This window comes from Rhineura floridana, chromosome 14, assembly GCF_030035675.1.
Source record: "Rhineura floridana isolate rRhiFlo1 chromosome 14, rRhiFlo1.hap2, whole genome shotgun sequence".
Classification (NCBI taxonomy): Eukaryota; Metazoa; Chordata; class Lepidosauria; order Squamata; family Rhineuridae; genus Rhineura; species Rhineura floridana.
In genome coordinates this window covers 15,084,167-15,111,777 of record NC_084493.1, presented here as the reverse complement: position 1 = coordinate 15,111,777, position 27,611 = coordinate 15,084,167, and the positions used below count along the sequence as shown (strand labels likewise).

The 27,611-nt window shown below is 41.5% G+C and overlaps 2 protein-coding genes across 9 annotated transcripts in view; both read left to right on the top strand.

Moving 5' to 3' along the window:
• LOC133369860 (inactive cell surface hyaluronidase CEMIP2-like) overlaps positions 1-9,715 on the top strand; it is a 106,123-nt gene extending 96,408 nt beyond the window's left edge. For 3 of the 7 annotated variants that reach the window (XM_061595561.1, XM_061595558.1, XM_061595559.1), the window contains 2 exons: positions 2,483-2,592; positions 9,380-9,707. In XM_061595561.1, the coding sequence (XP_061451545.1) occupies positions 2,483-2,592; positions 9,380-9,588 (319 nt within the window). In that variant the 3' untranslated portion in view covers positions 9,589-9,707. Of the gene's footprint in view, positions 1-2,482; positions 2,593-9,379 lie in introns of all 7 variants that reach the window. The other 4 variants (XM_061595563.1, XM_061595564.1, XM_061595562.1 and 1 more) reach the window with 3 other exon arrangements.
• Positions 1-27,611, top strand: part of CEMIP (cell migration inducing hyaluronidase 1) — a 182,029-nt gene that overhangs the window by 74,938 nt on the left and 79,480 nt on the right. The window contains exons 1-3 of one of the 2 annotated variants that reach the window (XM_061595568.1): positions 12,599-12,659; positions 22,062-22,168; positions 26,634-26,786. In XM_061595568.1, coding sequence (XP_061451552.1) covers positions 22,111-22,168; positions 26,634-26,786 — 211 coding nt within the window. In that variant the 5' untranslated portion in view covers positions 12,599-12,659; positions 22,062-22,110. Of the gene's footprint in view, positions 1-12,598; positions 12,660-22,061; positions 22,169-26,633; positions 26,787-27,611 lie in introns of those variants that run through there. The other variant, XM_061595567.1, reaches the window with a different exon arrangement.

Sequence of the window (27,611 nt, the reverse complement as noted above, 5' to 3'; positions counted from 1 at the left end):
ATGCAAATGCTATTTATTAATAGACTACTAACATCTTACGGATGTTCAGCTAAGACACAATTGTGTAACCTGAGAGATTTGAACTTATTTATTTGATTTTCAGTTATTTGTTTCATTTCCTCCCAGGAGCTTAAGGTAGTATACATGGTTCTCCTCCTTCCCCATTTTATCATCACAACAACCCTGTAAGGCAGGTTAGGCTGAGAGGCAGTGACTGGCCCAAGGTGAGTTTCATTGGCTGAGTGGGGATTCGAACCCTGGTCTCCCATGTCAAAGTTCAACACCTTAACCATTACACCAAACTTAGCTCTCCCAGGTTAATTCCCACACAGCAGTTGCTGTTTTACACTGACTCCAAGTAGTATAGCCTTGTTTACATCCTGTCTTTTCTTCTAAGAAGATCAGGGCAGCAACTTTAGACTTAGCCTATTTTATCTTCATAAAAACCCTGTGAGGTATGCAAGGCTGAGAGCCAGTAGCTTGTCCTGGGAGACACCCAGTGGACTTTGTGGATGAGCAGAAATTTGACCCCATGCCTTCATCTCCATGCCCAGCACTATCTTGTACAATAATCCTTGTAGTTGGGTATTTAATGGCCTGTTGCCGTGCAAGGTAAGAGGTTTCTTTGACTGGTCTGGCTTGTCTTATTAAGCCTCTCATTCGCTGCTTTGTAGCCAGAACTTGATGCTGACTCATAGGGAGCCACGGAAGGCAGGGCCAGGTTATGAAAGGTGTTGACCTTAGGGGGGGCAGAAAGAACCAGATGCCACAATTCTGCCTGTGAACAGAAACCGCACTACCCAGCTGCACAATGTTTAAGGGATATAAAAGGTTTAAAGAACCCTTTGGGGTTGAGGAAGAGACTCCCTCTCCCAGAGATTGAGGGAAGAGGGACGTGTAAAATGGCAACTGAGTATACTGTAGATGAGAGATGGGGGGGAAACTGATTCAGTTTGCATTGAAAGCTGAATCTATCAAATTTGCACTTCCCAAAACAGTATGAGAACTGAAACACAGCCATCCTTCGAAATTCGCACTTATCCAAATTTTGCCATGCAGTTCTCCAACCAAACAAATGTTTACAAAAATATTAGGGGAAAGTATGCATAGAAATGAATATATTTCTGCAAATAACAAGCACAAATGTACTATATGACGAGAAATGGCTTGCAAAAACATTAGTCAAAACTGTCCACTAAAATGTGTTTTAGGAGCAATGTGCACGAATATGCTGGAGAATGTTCGTGAGCATTTTTTTTAAAATGCAAATTGCTGCAAAAATGTGAAGAAATGAATTTAAGAAAACGAGAAACTGAGAGAGCCGAAATGGACAGATCGTGCTATCCCTACTGTAGACCAGACTGTTTTGCTGAGGGCTGGCTTAACTTAGTAGGAGTTAGGGCATTTAAAGCACATCCCTCCCCCAAAAAGAATCCTGGAATCTGGAGTTTACCCCTCGCTGAGCTGCAGTGTGCAGCACCCTTAACAGAACTCTCTCTCTTTTTTTTTTTTGCGGGGAGTACTTTAAATGTATGGTATATGCAGTCTGAGAGTTTGAAGAGAAAGGGCTGTAGTTCAAGATCAGAGCATCTGTGTTGCATGGTGAAAGTCCCAGCTTCAGTCCCTAATGGCATCTCTAGGTAGGGTTCAGAGAGACTCCTTTCTGAAACACTCGAGAGCCACTGCCAATCAGTGCAGACGATGCTAGCTACATGGACCATTGGTTTGACTCAGTGTACAGCAGCTTCCTATGTTTCTATGAGTGCATGAGAGAGATACCAGATTTGTGACATCATGCTGGTTGAATCCTGGCCTGACGTACCTCAGGTTCCTGTTATGTTCAGGTTATGACACCATCCATGTCTTAATGCTGTTCTGGGCCTGTCGGAGTTCATGCTTACTTCTTAATTCTGGGGATAGACTTGTTTAAGGGTTTTCTTGAACTGTTAATGATTCCCACGGAGAGAAAGAGGGTGCAGTTCTTCCCATCGTGCTATTAGGGATGGGGGAGAAATTTGATTCAGTCTGCATTTCAAACCAAATATATAAAATTCGCACTTTTTGAAACAATATGAAAATCGAAACGCAGCCATCCTTCAAAATTCACAGTTATCATAATTATGCGATGCCGTTCTGCAACCAAGCAATGTTTACAAAAATGCACATCTTAGGGGAAAGTGTGCACAAAAGTGAATATATTGGTGAAAATAACATACCAAAATGCCTTATATTAAGAAAAATAGCTTGCAAGTATGTGTACATTAGTCAAAACCACATACACAAATGTATTTATTAGGACAAAATCCTGCTAAAATCCCGAAGAATTTTCTGCTGATTTTTTTTTAAAAAAATGCAAATTGCTGCAAAGATGTGAAGAACCGATTTAATGTTTAAAAAATTAGAAGCTGAGAGAACTGAAATGGACAGTTCCTTCCATCCCTCTGTGCCATGCAAACTACTGTTCTTTTCTTCTCTCTTCCAGATCAATTGTTCTTATATGTACTAGAGACCCTGCAGAAGCAATGGGAACCTCTGAGATGTCTGTTTTTACAAGGTTAGGTTCAGCAAAGTCCATTGCTTTCCACAAAAAAGGTGAGTATATGAATGATGTGACTTCTTATATAGCGAAAGATGACTCTTATATAAACTGTATGAATTAGTTGCCTTTCACAAAAAATTGTTCTGAAGGAAATGTACCAACGTTGTCTTGTTGTTGTTGTTGTTGTTTTAAATTGCTTGTACATGTATTTAGTGCAATTTCAACTTCCACCATTGCTGCAGTGGTGGCCGTGTACAGCAGTTTCACCCAACCTGTTGCCTTTGAGGTGCTTTGGCCTACAAGTCCCATCAGCCCCAGCCATCATAGCCAATCGTTAGGAATGATGGAAGCTGTAGTCCAGCAACCAGAGTTTCTTGGGAAGAGAGACTGATTGTTAAAATTCCACTCTGAAATTGTAGCTCTGTGAGGGGAGGGCCCCCCCTCTTAACTACTCTCTGATCCCATAACAAACTATAGTTCCCAGGATACTTTGGAGGAAACCATGACTGGTAAAGTGGTATCATAATGCTTTAAATGGATGGTGCAGATGTGGCCTTTTGTCACCTTCCAGTTATTATTTTGCTGCAATAGGAAATTCTGTAGCTTGGAAGCAAGTATGTAATGGAAGAGTAAGAGTAAGAAAACAGAAAGGTGCCTGATTGTCTTTTTTTGGTGATTGTTCAGAAATGAAACCTGTTCCGTGGTAAACATTTCCAAAGTGTTTTGACTATTTTTAAGCAACATTTTCTTCTTCGCTTTACAAGGCTAGAAACAGATATTCCAGCAGGTCGTGTGCAAGTCCTTGTTAAGCTGTATCCTTGAAGTTGTTTTGGGTAGCAGCTTACTTTCAGGCCAAAAAGTTACAGATAATTTCAGATGACTCCCAGATGGAATTAGCTAGCCTTGACTGGACGGGTGCTTGACAGTGATAGTTATTGCACTGGCTTCACTGAAGTGATTATTCCCAGGCTTGTTGCCACACTGATAGCACTTGACTTCCCAAATCTAGGTCAGAAGATATGACTTGCTTTGCTGATTCAGAACGCAGTCTGTCTAAAGAGACCCAATGCCTCCTGAAGCTCATAAGTATAGTATGAAGGCAACAGGCCTCCCTGTTGGTTGTCCCCAACATGTAGTTCTCTGTGATGGAGGTCAGGACAGAACCTTGAGCAGATGCCCAGGGCCCCATAATGGACAGGAGGGGGCCCAGTTGCAGCAGGGCTGAACTTAAGCACAATTTGAAGTAAAGTAATACACATTGCCATCTAAAGAGGGGTGTCCCTACACCCCGGTCAGACCATTAAGAAAAGAATCCAGACCTAACTGCACCACTGCTCAGAGACACACTGGGTACGTTCGCATGTCACAGTAAACCGTCACCAATAGTTTACTGTGAGTGTGTCAGTTGTGCCTGCTTTGCTGCTTCCTGCTAAAGCACGGGAGAAACAAGCCATTAACAAGCTTAGCGTTTGATGTGTTTGCCGCCCTGGGCTCATTTGGGAGGAGGGGCTGCAGGGATATATATTTAAAAAATAAGTAGTGTTGCATCCAGCCTGGGAACCATGAGTGTTTTGCTCAAACAAACTGTGAACAGTAAACCAAGCATATTCTCATATTTCCTAACTTAATAGAATTTAATACGGGGGTAAAGCTTATAAAATAGCCTAGGGTAAGCCCTACATATCTGTATTGTTTAGAGGCCATTCAGATAGACCAAGAACCACCTATTCATAAGACTGTTTGTGCATCATATCCAAAAAAGTAATGTGAAGGCTTTCTTTTTGTGGCGTTCAAGTCAGGAATGTTTTTCTTTCAAAGTTCAAGTGCAAAGATGGAACATACTCCAGAGGTCATCTAAGGACAAGGATATGTTAGGCCCAAAATATCACAGACGGAGAAAAGGGGTGCAGAGTTTATTTTAACTAACCTAATTTTATTGAGATGTTGTTGTCTTTGCTTTTTAATTACCCTAAGAGCTCAAAATAGGACAGGATATACAATTTTAAAGGAATGTGATAACTCTGGCCTGGTGCGCTTGCGGTGCCTGCTCCTTATTTATTTATTTTTACTTTGCATACCTTTGAACCACCCTGACAGCTGTTTTTGCTGGAATCAGTTTTGAGAAGCTGTACTGGATTGTATCCAGTGCTAGTCCTACTCAGAGTAGACCCATTGAAGTTAATGAACCTAAGTTAGACTGCAATCCAATACGTCTACTTAGAAGCAAGCTCCATTGGGTTCATTGGGACATTCCCAGGTAAGTGTGTATTGGATTGCAGCCTTAGTCATGTCTGTTATCCTCAATGAGTTGACTTGAGTAGGACTAGCTAGTGGATACAACCCACTGTGTTTAAAAGCTGCTCTTCCCATGGTGCAGTTCTGCAGCTTGTCTTTTGAGAGTAACAAACTCAGCAAGACCAATCCCTTCATTCCGTAGGGATCTTTTCCTTCCCCTTTTCTCTTTTTTGATCCCTTTTTTAAGGACATATAGGAAATCTGTGTCCCAGCCAGTGTGACATTAAGTTTGTGTTATAAACTCCATTATGTGCAAATGTCATTGCCACCTCTCTTACAGCAGCCTGATTTTTATTTGCACCTATTCCACTAAAAAGCAGGCAGGCAATACAGCCAAATCTCACGGGGTTTGGGGTTTTTATGACGTGTGTGTGTGTGTGTAAAAGAATAACACTCTTCTGTTGGTAAGAATGTCAGCCAGCCAGCTGCCTGTGATTCAGCTTACTTCCTTAAGAGGTCAACGATGGACTTGAACTTCATTTCTAGTCAGAGATCATTAGTATTGTTAAGGTTTTTGGACGCCGTTCTATGGTTTTTATTAGTGCTACCCATGAAAAGCTGATGCTATAATAAAAGAATTTCAGTCTGAAATTCAGCCTGAAATGTAATGTTGAAGCAGGGATGGACGAATCCGACAGTTCTCTCGGTTTCTCATTTTTCCAGTATTCACTTTGCAACATTTCCAAATCAGTTTGCAAACTTTTTGTAAAAGCTTTTTGGTCCTAATACATACATTTTTGCAAGAAACCTTCCTTATTATAATGCATTGTTGTATTTTGTTTTATGAATGTATGTATTTTTATGCACACTTCACCCTTATACACACATTTTTATACCCCCCTTATTTTGTTTGCATTGCAAAATTTGGAGAAGTGCAAAGTTCAGTGGGCAGCTATGTTTCAAGAAGTTTGAATTCACCTTGAAATGCTAACTGATACGGAACTCTCTCCCATGCCTAACTTAAAAGTAGCCACGCCGAACCACCTTCATAATATTGCTGAATAGTTCAGGTGCTGATGAGCTAATTTTGCCTCTGGTCCTTATTGATCACTGAGCAGCTGAGGGTTCTGTTTCTGCACTTGTACCCACTGTGTGTTATTCAGTTTAGGGTAAGGGATGGGGGTGAGAGAAGTTGAAAAACACCTTCACAGAAATGCCTTTGTAAGTAAAAGGTACTGGACATTTGGTAGCTGATTCTTTTTCCTCAGTAATAGATAAATTCCTCAACATGGTGTTGGTGGGACCATGCCACTCATGATTATGGGAGCTCTTGGAGAAGTGGCCACCTGTGGCTTGTTCCTTTATACTTAAGCAAAGAGCAGGGGTGTTTAAATTCTCTCTCCATAGCCCAAATTCCATGCTAAGCAAATTCCTGTCTGGATCATCATGGTTGGGATAATTAAAAAATCCATCCCCTGCCAGTTTCAAGGTGTGTGGTATGTGCCCTCACACTTGTTAATCCCATTACACTTTTGAAAGGGGCTGTCGCATTCCACTTGGGAGTCGTCCTAGCGTGGAAGAGAAATACTTTGTTTAATTACTAGGCCTGATTTTTGCTGTCAGTGGATTCATTAGCCTTATGCTGGCATTCAACCTGTATGTGCAATGAGGTTGTGTCAACCTGCCCTGCCCTTCCTTCCTTACCATCCTGCCGCCCCCAATCATTCATCAGAATTCATGACAGGAGCTTAAATATGTAGAGCATTTACATGCAAATGGAGCATTCATTTTGCAGTGGTTTTGATCACATGAATGGTGTCCATGGACTCCATGTGCATTGCAGCCTGTTTATGTAAGCTCCTGTGAACTCCCAGCTAGGGACAGAGGAGAAATTCGATTCAGTTCATATCTAAAGGCAAATCTTCCCTATTTGGACTTTCCGAAACTACATGAGAAATGAAACACAGCCATCCTTCAAAATTTGCTCTTCTCTAAATTTTGCAATGCAGTTCTCCGGTCAAATAATATGTACAAAAATGCATATACTGGACTAAAGTGTGCATTTTAATTACAATTATTTTATAATTTTAATTATATGTGAAGATAGCATACAAAAATGCATTACTTTAGGGACATTGCTTTGCAAAAAGATGTGTGTTTTAGGCAAAATTGCATATAAAAATGTGTTCATTAGGAGAAATTCACACTACAGTGCTGATGTGTTTCCATGATGACTTTTTTTTGATGCAAACTGATGTGGAAATGTGTGAACTGAATTTAAGATTGGACAATTGAGAAACCGAGAGAACCAAATTTGACAGATCCATCTATCCCTAGGTGCAACACAGAGATGTCTTTCAAAACATCTGTGGCAGGAGGTTTCCCAATTCAGCAATCCTTCAGTAACATGGGAAGTTCTTTGCATTAACAATTGCCCGGCATGGTCAAAGACATTTAGGGATGGTTCCTCTTCTGGAAGTCTTCAGGGCAATTCCCTGTCTCTCAAGTTCGCCAAGTGTTGTAAAAATGGCAGGAAGTACCCTATCATATCACATGACGTCATATTTGATTGCATGGCTCCCTGCTAAATAAGAGTTTTTGCAAGTACATTAGGAAAAGCATTAACGATGGACAGACTTTCTGGTGGGCCATTGTGCAAAATACATTGGAGAGCCCTCCAAATTTAGTATGTGGATGGGAGAGAGCACACACAAAGCTTCTGTCAACTCACTCCACAAACAGCTGTGTTTATTTCTGGAAATATCTAGAAAGTTCCACTTTGGAGAGCTTCGTCGAACAGTAGTAATAATTTTTAAAAGAGTTCACACCAATAGTAGGAGAGCCTTTACATTACCACTCTGTTCTTAAACATAAATAACTGCAGTAGTCAGAAAGAGAGAGAGTCACCAGCACAGGAAAGCCTACTTCTGACTTGTCAGGGTTTTCTATAGCAAGAAGCTCTCCAAAAAGTAGCAGAAAGTGGCATTAAGATATGTGTACTAATGCCACTACCTCAGTGCATGTCTTAGCATCTGGGAAATTCCCACTACAGGCCTCTCTGATTGGTAGTGGCGGGCAAGCTTCAATCTTGGCATGCTTTGGTCAGAGGGAAATTAAAAACAAACCAAAATTATTGGAGAACTGTTGCATGCCATCAAATGAACACACACGATAACTTAAGATTTCTGGGTCTGGTGGGCCCTCTAGAGACTATGGGTCCCACTGCATACCCTATATGGCCTCCACTGCAAAGCATCATAAAAGGAGTGGATAATTAATTAGTAAATAAATGAGCAAATCAACAAATGCTGACAGTCTGATGTTAAATATTTGTCAGCAACACTGGGTTGGAAGTTAACGTGGCAATATACACTGGTACAACAATTGGTATGCAAAATCCTAACCACTGATTCACACCAACCCTGGGTCCTTTCATTCTGTCTGTGTGAGTCTTTTCTTTTAAGGTTCAAATCCCAAACCTTCTGCTTGGGGACTCTCAGAATGACTTTGCAGTTGTGAACCCATGATTGTTTTTGTTAATAGTACTTCTTAAATGCATGCATGTATTCAAAAAGGTCAATAATATCTAATATTTTGGTCCTCCCATAAAGTAAGAATTTTCTGGATGGCTCTACTAAATGAAATTAATAATCAATTCAGATTATGATTTGCCAGCAGATGCTCTAGTTATATTATTTGGTTATGTAAAAGTTTTGGTTCCATTCGAGGATGTACAAATGATTAATACACCTGTTAACAACTGCGTGCATAACAATATGTTTCCTGACATAATCTCATGTCACCCCCATATATATTCTTTCTTTAGTAAAGTTTGCTTTATAAGCAAAGATCTGTTCATTTTAAGGAGATGTATATATTCTATGTATTAATTTTTATTGTGATTACTGCACTCTAACTTAAATTTTGGGTACTTTCTTTTATTCTGCTATGGTTTCTGAACTAATTCAAGAGAGGGTATTATTTTCTATGGCACAATTGAGGTTGGGGAAAATATGAGCCCCATTGCTAGAAGACTGGACTTTAAACGTTTGGGAGCTGGTTCATATGGTGAAAACTAACATAATGTGGGTTAGGAAAAGTAGATGACCTAACTATTTATTTGAAAAAATAAGTGCATTTGTTATGTACTGTTGCAATAAGATAAAAGAAAACATCTGTCTGTTTGGGACAATGATTTTATATTTATGTCTATGTATTCATTGCTTTTGTATTTACGGTTATGCATTTTTACATTTTCTGTCTTGTTACTGTGTTGGCATTGTTTTATATTTTCAGTCCTCCATTTGCTTATGGGAACCACTGTACATTTAATGAACTAATTTAAAGAAAGTTTAAATTAATTGAAAGAAAGAAAGCAATTGGTTATCTACATACCAATCAATCATCAATTCATTTTCCATAGAATGAGAGCAAGACTTACCAGGAATTTGGAAAACCTAACCGTGCGCACATTGTACTGATTAATGCAAATTATTTGCCTAACTCTCTGATAGTAATCACATCCAATTCTCTCTCTCTCTCTCTCTCTCTCTCTCTCTCTCTCTCTCTCTCTCTCTCTCTCTCTCTCTCTCTCTCTCCACATAGGCAGTTTTGCAATGCTTGGATATAAAGGAACCCCCAAACCATACTGGATTAAAATCCACAACCAAGCTGCTGATCAGAAATCTGCTTCTCTCCAATATTACGTACCCCTGATGTTGAGAGAATACGGATGCTCAGTTAATGCAACAAAACCTCAAGACTTTGTAGGGGACGGCACAACACCACAAAGACAAGAAAACCAACACAACTGAATCTGCTGTGTTCATTGGCTTGCCTGCAAGGAGGTGGCATAACTCCAGGGTTCTTGTTTTTATGAGATTGTAGCAGGAAGTGCATCTTAAAAATAACTTTATTTTATGGCTAATAAATATATTTTGATCTGACTAAGTGGGGGGGGGAAAGTGTAGTGTGTGTTTGTTTTGAAATTTGGGACTTGGCTCATTTCTAAACAGAATAGCGCTGTGGTTTTAAGTCTGGCTGGAAGCCGGATCTCTATCCTGAGAGGCTGGTTCTTTAATCCTGAAAATATAGAGGAGATGTGGAATTAATCCGTGAAAAATGAAATGCACTCTGCATGTGCACAGATGCACTCTTTATTATCACTTCATATATGTCAGGACTGAACCCTGCCATGGTCAATCTAGTTCTAGGGATGGGTGGTGCTGGCCCAGACCTGTAGCACCCTTCCCTTTTTTTTTGGCATACACAGATGGTACACACAGAATCGGGAAGATGCTGGTGTTTCTGGTATCTGATCCTTGAAGCAGTTGCTTCAAGGTAAATCCCAGACTAGGGATGTCAGAGGATTCAGCCAAAAAGTGAAATGGGAGCAGAAATTACTGCAATTTGCATATTCACTCCAGATCAGCAACAGAAAACATGCAAGCAAATACAAGTGATATTTGCTATTGGTTGTTTTTAGTCTGCGAATGTTATCACATGATTTTCTGCATTGTGTTTGCTGTTTCCCTTCCATTGTAATGCATTGAAGTTGATTACATAATTAATTACATAATTACTTTAGTTTCAGCCATAGCAGATAGCAAGACAAATAACATATGTTTCAGCAGAAGCCAACCTGTAGTGGAACAGAAACAGCGCTAATTGTAACAGACACAGCATGGAATGGAAATTGCTGTCTGCCTGCATCCCTAATGCAGACAAAGGGCTGAGTTGACAGATCCTGGTTCTAAGGCTAGGTACAACTTACGCTATGCCTAGATCATGTTAAAATTGCAAATGTCCCCTAGGAACCACCCCTAAAGGTCTTTTTAAAAAACCAGATTAGAGCTCACTGCTGAGTACAATCTGGTTCTTTTGTCAAACAAAAAACAGTTCATCAGGGAATGGATCTAAAAGGTCAAATTTGCAGGGAAGATTAATAAAATGCAGTATATGTCAAGAACATCTTCTAAGGTGGAGAATGTCACTGTAATGACTGCCTACATTGTACCATTGCGGTGTATGGTGTAGTGGTTATAATGTTTGAATAGAACATGGGAGAGCAGGATTGAAATCCCCACTTGGCCGTGAAGCTCACTGGATGACCTTGACTGGATGTCTGTTTCTTGGTTTAACCTACCTCACAGGCTTATTGTAAGGATAAAATGAGGAGAAGGGGAACTGTGTGTGCCTCCTTGAGCTTCTTGGAGGAAAGATGGGATATAAACATAATAATAAAAAAATTATTAGTCTCAAAAATTTTCAGTGAGTCTGCTCTGAGTAGGACGTAGTTGGATACAACCCCTAATTTCAGAGGAAAAGTTTCCTTTTCCGCTTAACTTGGCATGTGCCATGCAATGAAGGATTATACCATTTTATCCATCTGTTTTGTGGTGGATTTGCAAGCATTTCAGTTTGGAGTAAATTGCCAGGCTCAGGCTCCAAATTCTTTACCATGCAGCCTAGGTGGGTCTACTCAGAAGTAAATATAATTGAGTCCAATGGTGCTTATGCTGAGGTAAGCAAGTATAGGATGTAGCCTTAAATGAGGCAGTATCCACATTTAATTACTACTCTAGCTGTTTTCCTTTTCAGAGTGGCTGGACGCCGTCTGGACACTCTGGGCTGTAGTTAGACTACAACTCCCATCATGCTGGCTGGGGCTGATGGGAGCTGGAATCCTACAACAGCTAGAGGGCACCATGTCAGGGAAGACTTGAGAGCAGTGCTCCCCCATCTCCTGCTACCTACATTAACTGTTTTACTTAGAAACCCTAGCAGAAAAGGTCCCAGGGCGTGTTGTCACCTTTACCTTGAGTTTGCATAGAGGATTAATTAGGCTTTTGTGAGGGCGGGGCATTAGGATGATGATTTTTACTCTATTACATTTCTATCCCACCTTTCTTCCAAGGAACTCACGGTGGCATACTTGGTTCTCACCCTTCCCATTTTATCTTCAACATAGCCCTGTGAGGTAGGTCAAGCTGAGAGATGGACTGGTCCAAGGTCACCCAGTGACCTTCTTGGCCGAGTCTGGACTTGAACCCTAGACTCCTGGGTCCTTGTCAGGCATGCTAACCCAAGCTTTCTTGTAGCTGCAAACAGAGGAACATCTACAAATAGAAAACGACCTTGTTGTTGTGTTCTGAGGCTTGTTGCGAAGAAAGCTGCACCTCTTACACTCACCCTTCCTGAGGGTGTCAATATCTTCTTCAGTATAATTATATAGATAGATTGTTAAAAATAAAGTCAAGCTGCAGTTCTTTTGGTGAGGCCAGTGTGGTACACCACTGTGTTGTTCTCTTGATGGATTGCTGATCGCTCTCGCTAAGGTAACCACGGTAGGGTTTCTTAAATTTATCTGCCCTCTGACTTTGAAGACTTTCAAAGCAGGCATGGGGAGCTTTTCTCAGCCTGAGGGCCACGTTCCCGCATGAGCAACCTTCCTAGGGCCACATGCCAATGGTGGGTGGGGCCAGAGGCAAAAAGTGGGTGGAGCACTAGATGAGACTATCATTTTTGTACAGTGGGCTACATTCCAGCCACCCAGAAATCAGATGCCTAGACACACACACACACAACCCTCCATCCTCCAATTAAGCAAGGAGGACACAGAGCAGAGCTATGTGGCTCTGGGACCTGGTGGTGAGTAAGTTTCCCTCTCGATCTGGCTGCCATGCCTGCCTCCTGACATCATGTCATTGACTCGCTTCCAAACCACGGAGCACCAACTTGCTAATGTGACTCAAAAGTGTGTCAAATAAAACAGGGTTCTTTTCCCCTGAGAGCTGTGTGGCAGAAAGACCCCAGTGGAGACTGCCAGAAAGGAAGCAGATGCGAGAGGGGAAGGAGGCCCTGCAACTGATTTGCTGAACAGCAGGTAAGAGAGCTGTCTTCCTTTTTCCTTTGAAGTGTGTTTCGTTCTGGAGAGGAATGTCAGAGAAGACCTTGGGCAGATGCTTATGGGGCACATAATGCACATTTTCACCCCACACTTAATTTTATCTTATGTTTTACATTGCACAAGACAATGATAGCTCAGCAGTTAATTGCACATCAGTCATGCTAAATGTATCGCTGCTGACAAAAATGTGAATTCCTAAATGTACTGTATCCTCTCAATCTTTGAGTATTTTAGGAGAGGTGGAGGGACTGAAACAAAGCAATGCATAGCACAAGCATCCTTCAAAATACTTCCATGCACACTAATGAATATTAGTTTTATCCTTCTGTTTTTCTTGGCGTTATTATTTGGTGAGGGTGTTGTGAACCACTTGATCTGCAGCAATTAGCAGCTGTCAATCATTTTTAGGCTGCATAGACACCATACACTTAGAGCATGTTATTTTAAGGGCTGTAGCTGACAATTGTAGCTCTGTGAGGGGGTAACTCCAGTTCCCAGGATTCTTTGGGGGAAATAATGTGCTTTAAATGTATGGTTTGTACAGAGCCTTAAACTCTGGGCCCTGAAAAGCTTCCACTGTAGGTTTCTGCATGCAAACCTCTGCTCAAAGAGTTGGATTTGTCATTCTCCTGGGCTGCTGGCAAGCCTAGCCCCAATTTGCAAACCAGGTAAGTTTGTGTTAGAAGAAAGTTGAAAGTCTGCACCAAAGTCATCCAGATTCTGCATCAAGGATTGTTGGAATTTTGTGACTTTTAAAAAAAACAATACAATTAGGGTTCACAACATCCTATGAAATTTATTCTGCTTTTATTAGTTATGGGAGGAGACAAAGAACTCTGTGGGACCTTAGGAGCCTTACCCTTGGCCATTGGGGGGGATGTGCATTGGGGGGGATGTGCTCAGCCTCTCCTCTCCTGACACCTGAGATTCCAGCCCAATGAGGATAAGAAGCTGGTTAGAAACAAAACAAAACTGGAGGTGCTCAGAATGCTAAACCTTTGCAGCCAATAGCAATTTTTGGGCAATCCCACATAGAAATCCATAGTCCGAGGCAGTATGCTTCTGAATACCAGTTGCTAGAAACCGCAGGATGGGAAGATGCTTTTGCACTCAGGTCCTGCTTGCAGGCTTCCCACAGGCATCTGGATTAGCCACTGTGAGAACAGGATGCTGGACTAGATGAGCCATTGGCCTGCTCCAGCAGGTTCTTCTGGTGTTCTTCATCCACAAACCTGTCAAACACAGCCTAATCTGAACAGCTCCAGATTGTTGTCTAGGCGTTTCCAAAAAGACATTTGCGCTGCCGCTATCACATTGTGAAACATAACATGCCTTCTTCCTTTCTTGTTAACCCAACAGAGGGATTAATTTTTGTGTTGAAGGCGGAGTCAGGCTTACATCAAAGCACTCTGGGTTATACTGAGATCAAACTGTTCCAGAACATATGCTGTGATAGAGAGAGATGTCTTTCCCCCCCTTTCCTCTATCTGAGAGGCCTGGCCTTCACTCACCAATATGATAATGCCCTAAACTTTCCTTCCAAAGCAAGGGCAGAACTGGCAGTGCAGAAGCTGAAGAAACAATAAGCTTGGCCTTCTGGAAAATTACACATACACTAAATCCTCCCTGAAAGAGGGGGAGGCAAGGTGAGGTGAGCCACTCGTAAACAAGGCTGGTGCCACCAAGGCACAAAGGAAAACAACCCCCACCCCACTCCACCCACCCTCCTTCAAAAGGCAAGCAGTTTCAAGAGCAGTGAATGGCAGAAGATTTTAGCAGTTCACCTGCTGGGCCACCGGAAAGGCACGTCTGTGCACCCTGTAGGAAAATATAATCTGTTTAGCCGTGAAGAATCAGTGAAGGAAACCCAAATACAGCTGGTCTCTCGGGCAGATTGCAGGTACCCTTCAAGCTGTTATCCGTCTGTGTCTCCAATGATTTTTGTTTTCTGAGTAGATTAGGACAGTCAGACCTCACCCCAACATGTTGTATAATTTTCATCTTAGCCTTTGATGAGGGGGTATCTATTGGTGTCCGGATTGCCTTACAGAATCCAGAGTGCACCAGCCTAGGTAACATCAATGGTCTCTGAAGACACATCCAGAACAGAGCATCTTCTGGTTCCGTTTTAACAGCAGTATATTTTCCACGGCCGGTTGACAGAAGTAATTTGAGCAAGTGAGCATGCAGTAGATTCTTGAAATATAGTGGAGGTCACTTTGGGGTTTTTTTTGGGGGGGGGGGAGAATAACTGTGAAATCCTGCACATGTCTCATTAGAAGCAAGCCCCACTGACTTCAGTGGAACTTGCTCCTGGATAAGTGCATCAGCTCTGTGCCGTAGAGCACTGGAGCCTAAACCTTCTGGAATATGTGGAAGACTTGGTATTATGAATTTGCAGAGGTGGTGCTATATAGTGAGGAAACAATACGCAGTTCCCTTTTGGTGCAGGAAAATGTTAGCTTCATTGGCAAATCAAGTTTTGAGGACATCCACTAGATAAGGTGACCCTGGATGGAATCCAACCAAATCATACTTGGAGCAGACCCATTGAAATTGGTGGGTTCGGCTAACCTGAGTCCATTGATTTCAGTAGGCCTTCACTGACTTAGTGAGACAACTCACTATTTATAGGACCAACGTTTTTAAGTTACACAGAACTCTTTCCAATTTTTTTAAAAAAGCATGTTTCTGGTCCTTATGTGTGAAGTTAGGCTTTAACCCCTGGTGAAATTTCAGAAGGCTGTGTTGCTATGTGGCTGTATACCTATCCTGGTGGTCTGTCAATAAAGCTTCAGCGTCTTGTATATTTGCCCTTTCCCCTGATTATCAGAGTAAGTTACGCAAAGTAAACAAGTAGATGCGATGTGCTTAATTTTCATCGTTTGATTGAAGAGTCCAGCTTTTCACAGTGGGAAAGTTTGATCTCCTTCCTATTCCTTTTTGCCATGAGAAGTATACACAATTCTGGTTAATTAGTTCAATTTTAAAATTAAAGCTTTTTGAAAATCTGTTTTTGTTTGAAATGAAGAGTGCAAAGCAGACCTATTGCATTACTGACCCTCTCTAGCAAATGTAGAGGAAGAAAGACTGCAAGAGAAAGGAATCAACATATTTGGGTGTTATGAGGTTTTGTTTTTTTAAAGAAAAGATACTGTTAAGCCCACAAATCTGTTATTTGGGTCTTGAGCAGGAATTAGGACAGGCTGAGACCCTTCTCTGCAGTAATTTTATACCAGGAGATTGACACCTGCGGTAAACAGCTGTTCACGGCCCTGACTAACAGCTTCCTGTATCTACTTTTAGCATTGTCTGCTAATATTTGGTCTTTGGAAGCATCCCAACAGCTGGGAATCTTTTCAAAGCAAGCCTCTAGCCAGAATAAGAGATGCAAATCCCACTTGCGCTATTGCCAAACAGCTTTTAAATGGCTACATTTTTGCTGCCTAGTAGAGAATATGCAGCTGGAATTGGAGCGACTATCAAGATTTTTCACTGTGTTGGCTGCCTGATATGCCTGCCACTTTTTTTTTTTTAAAGCTTTTTAAGAGATGCCTTATAGGCAGAAATTACGCTGATGCTTGTTTCTCCATCACTGCACTTGCATGCTGGCAAATGCTGTGCTTTCTGTATGCAGTGTGGGAGGCAGTCTACCTCTGAATACCTGGAAAGTGCAGGAGGGGAGAGTCTTGTTGCGCTCAGGTTCTGCTTGCGGGCTTCCCGTGGACATCTGGTTGGCCGCTGTGATAACAGGATGCTGGACTAGATGGGCTTCTGGCCTGATCCAGCAGGGCTCTTCTTAAATCCTTTTGATGCTCCATCCATCCCCTCACTCTTGTCACTTTTGCATGCAGGTGAAGAGAACTCTCTCCATCCCTTTGTTTCCTGTAAGGAAGTATCTCTCAGTTACACCACATCACTACAGCAGGGATGTGGGTCTTGGCTGGGTGCTCGGTGATCTGGTCCCCTGATGATGGTCCTGTAGGATGATGGGATCAACCCCTTTGGGTGCTGTGAGGGTTTTTCAATAGACATTATAAACCCTCTAAACCTTCTAATTTGGGTCTTCTACCTTGAGCAGGAAATGGGGGCAAACTTCAAATGATAGTGTAGATTTGTTCTCTCCATGTGTTTTTGCGTGTGCGCGCCCGCGCACAGTCACATGTACATATATAAGAGATGCACAAGCAAACATGTGTTGTTAGCATCATTCGGCTTCATTGGATTTCTTACCTCTAAGGTCTTATTTTAAAGATCTAGGGATGGTTACATCAGTATAAAGGTAAGTTTAAAAATGTGTGTCTGTCTTGGGATGATCATGGCCCAGTTACTGAGGATCACTTTCCACACACTGCTGTCATTTTTCTTGCCAATCCATACAAACTTAATTTGAGAAACAAGCAAGGGGGGATGTAGGGAGCCCGGGAAGGTTGAAACCCAGCTATTATGTACAGTCTGCAGGGCTTGACGTTTGTTGTTGATAACATGTTTTAGCTATCTGATGTCATGCTGAACTCTTGAAAATGAGGCAGTCTTCCTGTGGGTGGTTATACAGAAGGCCAATGAGACTTATCATAGGTTCTACTTTATTATTGTTTTAATTCGGGATGGGCGAAAACCCAGCCGCTTGTCCTCAAAATAAGTTGCATTTTATGTGTGTGTGTGTTCAACACCCATAGAATTCTCTTTAGCTACTGCTCCCCCTCCTTCCCTACCTGTCCCCTACCTACCTACCTGTCCCCTCCCTTCCCAAGCAAAAATGGAGGGGGGGGAGACTGTTTGAGGGAAAGTGGGCTAACAGGAGGTGGAGGACTCCTATGAACAGAGAGTTAAGCCCCATGATCCCCAGCAGAAAATGACCACTTAGGACTTTATACATCAGCTAACACCCTTGTACCTGGTGATGTTCAAGAATTCCTAGAAACCAAAAATCCAGTGCAGTTTTGTAATCAGTGCTTAAAATCTGTGCAGTTTTGAAAGGTTCCATCCGCCATCTTGATTCAAGATGGCATCCAAATGTACCTCGAGATAGAAGAAACCTGCTCCTTGATTTCAGGACCCATCATGCAAATTTGGGTTACGATATCTTAAGGAGTGTCCAAATGCATAGCAAGCAGACAAAAACCCTTTCCAAAATATATAGGAGGTACAGCACTATGCTTTGCACCCAGTAACTGACTAAAGGATATGTACATTTTTTGGATCCAGGAAGGGCAACAGTCAGAGTGTTGTTTGGGATGTTGGAAGTCTAGGATCCCTAATCACTGGGGCAAGCGGGCAAGTTAGTGTGGATATACAACTTTGGCCCTCCTGTATAACATTTAAAAAATATATGGCCATCTGATGACAGAAATGATTACTTCACAGTAGATCTTAATAACAGGCCAGCAGTTCAAGTTAAGATAAAATGCAATTGCTTTATTTCCACATGACTCTGGGGTTGTAAGGCTTATGAAAAGGGCCAGCTGGCAATATTCTGACATTCTTCTTGGCTTTAGGCACTGATAAATAGGAGACTACAGGATTTTTTCCCCAGTTTGAAAGCATGTAATTATCCCCCACCCCCAAACCAAATTCTTATACATGACTCTGAACTTATACTGTTAATTCTGTGCCTGAAGAGTCTCATTTGCCAAAGAATGATGGCAGGGACCTTTCCACATAGCGGCCAGTGTAATTCAAAACCCGACCAACTCCTCTTGTGTAGGGATTGCCGTCTCTAACAATTAGAGCAGCATTTGCCAACCTGTTGCCTCCAGATGATCTGGACTAGAACTCTCATCAGCCCAAGCCAGCATGGCCAATGGTCAGGGATGATGGGAGGGTTTGACTCGGTCTCAACTGATAATGAAAGCAAGATGAATAAACACCCAAGGAGTGTTTCCTTATTTTCTGTAGTGAGCTAGCCATTTCAGTTCTCTGTTGAGCTCAAAACGCCATGTGAATTCAGACTCGGCAGTTTCGTCCTGGAGGAATGGAATGGCCAATTTTAATATTCTCAGGGACTGCTGTATTCTCCAGATACTAATTCAGGGGGCTCATCTAGAATCAGACCCCTTCTGCACTATACGTTTAAAGAAGTATCATACTACTTTAAACAGTTGCGGCTTCTCCCAAAGAATCCTGGGAACTGTAGTTTGCTAAAGGGTTCTGAGTGTTGGTAGGAGAACCCTCTTCCTTTCACAGAGTTACAACTCCCATCAATCCTTCTTCCCAAGAGAGTCAGGTAACTGAGAGACTGTGAAGAGGAATAAGGGGTCTCCCAACAACTCTTAGCACCTTTAGCAAACTACAGTTCCCAGGATGCTCTGAGTGAAGCCATGACTGCTTAAAGTGGTATGATACTGCTTTAAATATATCGTGCAGATGAGGCCTGGATGGCACTTGTAGACAGCAGCAGGATGCTCTGGGCCCTGCACTTGGAGCTTTGCTTTTTCTCTCTCATTCTGTCATCTTCCATAACAGCCCAGAAGTAAAACCGCACAAGGTGTGAAGGTCTCCATATATGCTATGCTAGAATGGTGCTGTCCAAACCTTTTTGCCCTCGCAGCTGCTAAAAAGAAAAAGAAATGATTCACCATGGCCATAGGGGAGAAATTGGATTCAGTTAGCATGTAAAGCTGAATCTATCAGTTAGCATGTAAAGCTGAAACAAAATGTGCACCCTTCAAAATGTGCACTTCTCTGAATTTAGCAATGCAGTTCTCCAACCAATGAAACTTTACAAGAATACATATACTAGGGGAAAACGTGCATACGAATGCATATGTTCATGAAAATAGCTTACAAAATGTATTATATTCGGGGAAATTGCTTGCAACAATATTATGTTAGTCAAAACTGCAGACAAAAATGTGTTTATTAGGAGAAATTTGCACTAAAATGCTGATGAATTTTCATGAGGATTTTTTTATAAAAAAGAAATTTTGCAAATTGCTGCAGAAATGTGGAGAATTGGATTTAAGGTTAGAAAAAAAAGAAACTGAAAGAATTGAAAGTGACAGATTCTTCCATCTCTAACCATTGATCTACATTTAAAGTGCCATGATAATGTATTTCGTAATGAATCATAACTTTTTGCCTGTATGCAATGGCAGGATTTCAAGTTGAAGTTTAAAAAAATTGGCCAATGTTAACTGTTAATGGTGGCCACTGTGCTTTAGGGTAACTGAAGAAACACCTTGCTATAACCTTGCTGGCTTACAAAATGTAAACACTGTTAAAACATCAACCATGTACTTAGTTTCAACACAATCCTATAAAACTATTTGGCATTCTGATTTGCCTAAAATGTAAAACCGTCCACAGTAGCTTCCTACCAGTTTTGTGTGTTTGTTTGCCAGCTCTCCCCCCCCAACCCCCAGCATCCCCCCCCAAAAAACTTTCTGGCATCCTTTTTATTTAATCAATATATCTCAGCCAGTCTAAAGTTTGCGTCATTGCTCTGGGGTAGCTGTGTTGATGCTACTCAAAAGTTCACATCTTGAGATGATATCATCAAAGCCATAAAAGCAGTGGAGGCTGATACTCCTTAAGACTAGTAGGGCAGAAGGCAGGGAGGCCAACAGTAGGTGGAGCCAAACCGAATGGTTGGCGGAGGTAGAGTCTATGATGCATGGAATCAACTAATGTCTCCATCCTCCTCCCTGCTGTGAGTTCTACAAGGGTGACACTGACTGAGGAGGAGGAGGAGGAGGAAGGTAAAGGGCAGTGCCACTCCCTAGACTGGTTGAAAGTAAGGAGATAGGCAGGTGAGGGGTGGCTGAAGGCAGACTGAACTTGGTGGATCAGTGCCCTAATGGAACAGCCTCCACTGCTGGCTTGGATAATTAATTCTAAAAGTGCACTCGGGGAAATATTTGGAAAGTTGTGAATTTAGGGGTGCGGGGGAGAGATTCTTACACTCAAACTTCTCTTAAGCTTTTGGGTTTGTGTTCAGCTATATTCATTTTGTACTTTAGCAATGCCACCTTCCACATCAAGCTGCCCATAAGAGCTTAAGACCTTTGCAGACCCTTGTCTGGCAGTCCGCACCATTTTGACAGCGTATTGAGTTGGGGAAAATGCCTTCTTTGCTGTGTTGCCTCATTTGTGGTCCCTAGGGAAGCTTGCTTGACTGCTAGGTTGTTTCCATATGACCTATTTATTGAGCCCCCTTCCTGATTTGTTTGCACAACGTTTTCAGGGAAGTTAGATGACGTCAGTTATTTGTAGAGCATTGGTTTTGATTTGTTTGTTGGATGGTTATATGACGTTGCATCAAGCATTATCCCACACTTTCTGATGCATTTCCCCATTACTTTCCTTACTGGTTTTGGGGGGAAATAGGTTTGTTGCGCGCAGACTCGAAATCAATTTTAATTGCATAACCCGAATTTGCTCATATGTGATTGAATCCCACCCAAAAATAGCAACAGCCTGGAAGTGCCCTTGTGCTAAAATCTTTTAGGCATCAGTTGGAGACTTTTTGATTTCCCTGGGCTTCTTAACCTCTGTTGTGTTTTTATTTCTTCTGTGATTTATTCTATTGTCAATGGTTCTTCTGTTGATTATTACTTTGATGTGTTTTGTGACTTTTTGCCATCTGTCCAAGAAATCTTTTGAAAATGTTTTAAATGAATAAGGCTGACCTGGCCATCCTGTTTTCATTGTTCTGATGGTCTTGTTTTATTGCATATCTGAATTATGGATGCTTGTTTTCATACATTGATTAGATTGTTTTATTGTGTATTTTAATTGTGTGTGTTAATATTTTCTTCAAATGGTTTTGTACTTGTAAACCACTCTGGCCATTGAGTGGTATATAAATGAAACAATAAATTCCTTTTTGAAAACTACATGCCTCATACAACTTTTCATCAGTATTGTTGTAGCCAGTTTGCTTGACTCTCCTGAATGCCTGCTTGTGTGATGTACAGTCTGACTGGCTTTGCTTGTTGTGATGTGGTGGGTGGGGTTTTTTAAGAGTATGCACATTTTGGAGCTGACACCGGTTTGTCGAATTTGAACCTTGGTGCAATTTTTGCCACTTTTTTCTTTCTTCCGTGCATGCTGGGCTCTATCATTAGTGTGCTCTTGTACAGCATTCCTCAGGATTATCCTGTAACATGCAGCATGATTTTTCTTCCTCTGCTCCACCTCAAATTCATGTTTTTTATAATGCCAACTGATATTTGGTGTTATCTTAAGACTATATAAAAGGTGAAGTGAGGTGGGTGTAGAGGAAAGCATACTTTGTTGAGTCAAGGAAAGGGAGAAACTATGTGCTTAGTCATACAACCAAGCCTAATCATGCTTGATGCAATTTTTGCATAAAACATATCTGTGCAAAATCTGAACAGTTCTCTCACTATTATTCCTTCTCCTCCCCCTTCACAGATCTTCAGAAGACAAGGGATATCTTCAAAGAACATTTTAATATCCAAAAATGTTCTTGGTCATCAATTTTGTTTCCCTGATATATATGCTCCCTGCTGCATGTATGGGTAAGTCTATGGATTTAATTGAATGGCTACACTATTAATTTTATTTTCCACATTTTTTATTCTGCTTTTGTGAGCATGAGGCCTCCAAACTGGCTTATAAATAAAACATTTATAACACAATTGTAAAAAGAAATCACAAATCTGTGATTTAAAACAATAATATTTCTTTATTTACTGAATTTATATCCCGCCCTTCCTCCCGAAGGAACTGTGGGTGACAAACTTAAATGAAGCAATTTGAGAAGAAAAAATGAAAACATGCTAAAGAAAAGTTTGAAATATTCCAAAACACAATTGCAATGAAAAACATTCTAAAACACAGTTTAAAATATTCTAAAGCACAACTTCTAGGAGGATGGGTGGGATATAAATTTAATAAATAAATAATAAAACTGGAAAACATGCTTTCAGCAGTGAACTTCAGGTTGCAAGGAACAGACCCCGTTCACTGGGTAAACAGGAATGTTACCAAATTCCTCTTGAAAGTTAATAGTGATGGAGACAGATGCACCTCACTGGGGAGGGCATTTGGCAAATGGGGAGCCACCACTGAAAAGGCCCTGCCAAAGGTCAGTGCCAACTGGACAGCATTCAGTGGCACCACCACCAAGTTCTCCCTGCCAATCATAGGGTCTGAGATGGTTGATAAGTAAGATATGATGGGATTAATAAAACACACGTAATGTTAAATGCCAGGAACGCCCTTTTAATTTTTTTTAAACTACTACAACAACAAGAAAATAGGGGTGTAAATGCTGAAAGAGTTTTGATCTGGGAAGGGAGCCTCTCCTGAAAGCAGGGCACCTTCTGAAATGTTTAACAAGTGGGCGTTTTTGTATGGGTCTCTTTAGAGCAGGTGTGGGTAGGGATGGAAAGATCTGTCAGTTTTGGTTCTCTCTGTTTCTCATTTTTTGTCATCCTTTCGGCGCCAGGTAAAAACCCACCTCTTTGCCCAGGCATTTTAAGCTATTTTAATTTTAATTTTAATTTAATTGTAATTTGTAATTTTTATTTTATTTTTATTTTAGTTTGTTTTAAATATGTTTTTTTATTGTATGGCGCAATCCACACCTGCTCGTATTTTAAATATGTGGTTTTATCTTGTTGTACACCGCCCTGAGAGCTGTTGCTATAGGGCGGTTTAGAAATGTAATTAATAAAAATAAAAATAAATTAATAAAAATTTTCCCATCTTAAATTCAGTTCCCTAAATTTTTCCAGCAATTTGCTCATTTCTTTCTTTAAAATCCTCATGGAAATTCTTCAGCATTTTAGTGCAAATTTCCCCTAATAGGCACATTTTTGTATGCAGTTTTGACGAATGTAGACGTTTTTGCAAGCCAAAGTGTGAATTTAATACATTTGTCTGTAAATGCGAACTGAATCAGATTTCTCTCTTATGTCTAGGACGGTGTAGGGACCTTTGCTCCTCCAGATGTTGCTGAACTACAGCTCCCATCATCCCTGGCCATTGGCCATGCTTGCTGGGGCTGATGGGCATTGCAGTTCAGCAACATTTGGAGGGCCAAAGGTTCCCACACCTACAGTAGATCTTAATCCCTGGGCAAGTTTAAGGCTTAACGTTCAGGTGTCCCTTAATCCTCTTCACCCATTTAATACTAAATTTGCCATAATGGTGCGGGCATCCCAGTTGTTAAACATGTTAAACTAGGAATATGTTGCCTGTCCCATAAGCTCAAAGCAGCTTAAACCCCTACATCCATCTCTCCCTAAACCTCCAAAAGCTGTACTTTTTTTTATTACTTTGTTTGAACTCTTCATGTCTCCAACATGTAATTCAATGTGGTATCCTTAGGGCCCTAGGAGGTTTCTCATCCAGGCACTATCCAGACCCAGACCTATTTAGCTTCAGCAAGGTTGCTGCCACATCGTGAACTCTTTAGAACATGGGTGCCCCACAGGCCTTGTTGGACTCTAGCTCTCATCATCCCCCAGTCAATGTGGCTGGTGGTCAGGGAAGAAGGGAACGGTAGGCCAGCAGCCTCTGGAGGGCCGCAGGTTCCCTGCTCCTACTTTGGAACCTGCTCTATTTATATGACACATCGTTCCAGAGATGGATGCTCAGAATTCAAAATGGCGACCCTCTCTTAACCACCAATTTTGGTTCTTGTTCTCTGGAAGTTTTAATTAGGAAGTGAAAATTAATGTTATATGCACAGGGCCATTATTTATTCCCTGGGCAATGACAGAGCAAAGCTAGAATAGGATCTTGCCTCTGGGACAGGGAGGGGGTGGTGGTGAGGAAATTCATAGCTGGGTGTGAAATTTCATATGGGATGTGGAGGCAAGGGGGTACAGAGGCAGGAAGGGGAGATGCAAAGATGTACCTTGTAAAGCTGTCCCTGTCCCTGACGGAGCTTGCAATCAGTTCTTTGATTTGTTTCCTACGCCTAACCATCAACCATCTGGGTTAGGTAAAATCCTCCCATGCCGTACTTGAATTATTTGCTTAAGTTGTCATTATTATAGGCTATTAAAAGTGTCCCTTCTGTTCATGCATCTGTGTATCTCCTTCTAGAAGCCAAGACGGAGGTTTCCGAAAGTATTTGTACAGCCCAATCAACAGAGCATCCCATTTTTAATTTGTTCTTTTGCTCGAGTCCATGTTCCCTCTAGCTCGACATTCAGCTCCCATGAGCAGACAGGCAGATGTCATAAGGAAGTTTATGAATGTGAAGTTCACCTGAAGTTGGTCCCTGGTATCTGGAGTTAGTCTCTCCTTACACCCTCTAACAGCAGTTTGTAGCTATCGGGAAGCCAGATGGAAGGATTCAGGTCAGACAAAAGAAAGTACTTCTTCACACAGAGCATAGTTAAACTATGGAATCCCTCCCACGAGAGGCAGTGATGGTCACCAGCTTTAAAAAAGCATTAGCCAGATTCGTTGAGGATAAGGCTATCAATGGCTACTAGCTATGGTGACTTGCTCTGCTTCCAAAGCAGAAACCGCAAGAGGGGAGATTGCTCTTAGGTCCTGCTTGACAGCTTCCCAAAGGTGCATCTGCCTGGCCACTGTGTGAACAGGATGCTGGACTAGATGGGTCACTGGCCTGATCCAACAGCAATTTTATGTTCTTATGGGGGCCCTCAAAAAATAACCTAGTGCTTTTAGCTTATTCAAGGGTCTCCCCAGGTACACAGAAGCATATTTATTCTGTAAATGTTTAAGAAAGCATAATGTGGCCTGGCAAGAACCTGTGAACTTCCAGGACCTATGGAATGTTGAGCAAGGGAAGAAAAATAAGGGGAGAGGAGAAGAGGCCAGGCCTACTGAAGCCTCTAATAGTTTGTGGTATCTTAGAGAGAAGGATCACAGGATGTGTGAGGGGGGAGATTTATTTCAAAGTTAAACTTTGCCTTTCCTCCCCAAAGGGGGCCCAGGGCATCTCGCAACAATAGAACTACATACAACAAAACAATATTGTAATATAATTACAGTCAGCAGTTAAAACAAGCATAATAAAAACTGACCAGCAATGATGCACAAGGGCCATCAAAGGCAACCGTTCAGAATTTACAATGCAGAAATGTTAAGGATGGAAGGATCTGTCAGTTTCGGTTCTCTCAAATTTCCAATCTTAAATCCATTTCTCTACATTTCTGCAGCAATCTTCATTTAAAAAAAAATCCTCATGAAAATTCTTCATCATTTTGGTGAGAATTTCTCCTAAGATACACTTGTGTATATAGCAATAAGGCCCACTGATATGTCAATATACTTGTAATGTACTTCAAAGAACAAACACATAAAAATGGGACAATGAACATTAATGCTACAGAACAACCGGTTATAGATCTGTTTCAATCATTAAGTCTTTTCCAGATATGTTCCCATTAGTCCTAAATCTCTGAGAAAAGATTCTCAAAACAATCTTCTTGGGGGAATGTATCCAAACAATTCTTCTTGTTCAGGTGTCAGATCAGTGAAAAGAATTCTTGCCAGCTACTGATGAACAAAAGGAATTATTTGGACATGTCCCCTACAGAAGAAGGAGGGAGTTCCACAGCTTAGGGGCTGCCACAGAGAATGCCCTCTCCCAGGCTACCACCACCCCAGTTTCTGAGGGTGGCAGAACTACCAAAATGGCCCCCTCTGCTGATCTCAGCACCTGAGAGGGTCTATAGGGAAGGAGGCGGTATGTGGTGAAGTGGTTAGGGTATTGGACTAGGACCTGGGAGACCAGGGTTGGAATCCCTACTTAGCTGTGAAACTCACTGTGTGACCTTGGGCCAGCCATTGTTTTTCAGCCTAAACTAACTCATAGGGCTGTTGTGAGAAAGCATGTATACCACTTTGAGCACCTTGGAGGAAAGATGGGATATATGATGAAGATGATGATATCTCACTGGCCAGGCCTTTTGTCTGCCGACTCCTGGTACCGTTATACCCATTACATCTGACAAGCAGGTCCATTTTGTTAACTGTTTCCTTCATATATTCCAGCACGAGCAGTCTCATCCTGTCCTGACTTGGATCCGGAGCTGGAACTCTGGAACCCTGGGCATAATGAAGATAACTGGGTGAACATCAGTCAAGGCCAAAAGTTCCTGCTAGCATCTTCTGCCACAGTCCATTCCATCATCATCACAAGTGGAGGTTGGTTAAATGGGCACCTACATTCTGTTGTCTTGGAAGGGTCCATATGGCTTACCCTTAGAGCATATGCACCAAGATTGCAACGTTCAGTCTCTGGCCCAGGGTGTTCTAAAGATTTATTTTCTGTTAAGTTACACCATTCTTTTTCATTATTAAAGGCTTCCCATAGTTATTTATTTGTTAACATGACAGTCCTCTTGTTCATTTATTGCAATCCCATTTGTTTTCAGTTGGATTTTCCCACCACTTCCTTTCTACCTTTTACTTCTTAGAGACACACTTGCTGTTCTGCCAGTTCTAGTGCACCTCCACCTCTCTTCTGCCCCTTTGTACTGTAAACCTGGTGGAAGCAACTTGAGTGCCTTTTTTAAAAATTCACCTTCAAAGAGATCTCACAACTGATTGGCAGATCAACCTGTTGCCCCTCCAGGTGTGGCCAATGGAAACGCTTTGCTGTAGGTGACTAGTGTGCTCACAGTTTTAGTTTGCTGCTGCTTGAGGTGGTAGCAGAACTGATATTGGCAGCAGAAGTTGTTGTTCATGATGATAAAAGCAGAGAGTTGTGCAGAATTTTGATCTAGACTAAAGGTGGTTTATATAAAAAAAATCAAGCGGTACATCTTTTCCTAACCCATGTCACTTCAGTGTAATCCGTATGGAGGAAGGGGTTGTATTATTATTATTATTATTAGCAGTTATTCATTGTTTTCTACAAAAAAAGTCTCAAAGTGACTTACATATACCCATGCTTGAATGCTCACTCATACAGAGACTCCATCTGCACTATACATTTAAAATAGCATTATACCACTTTAAACAGTCATG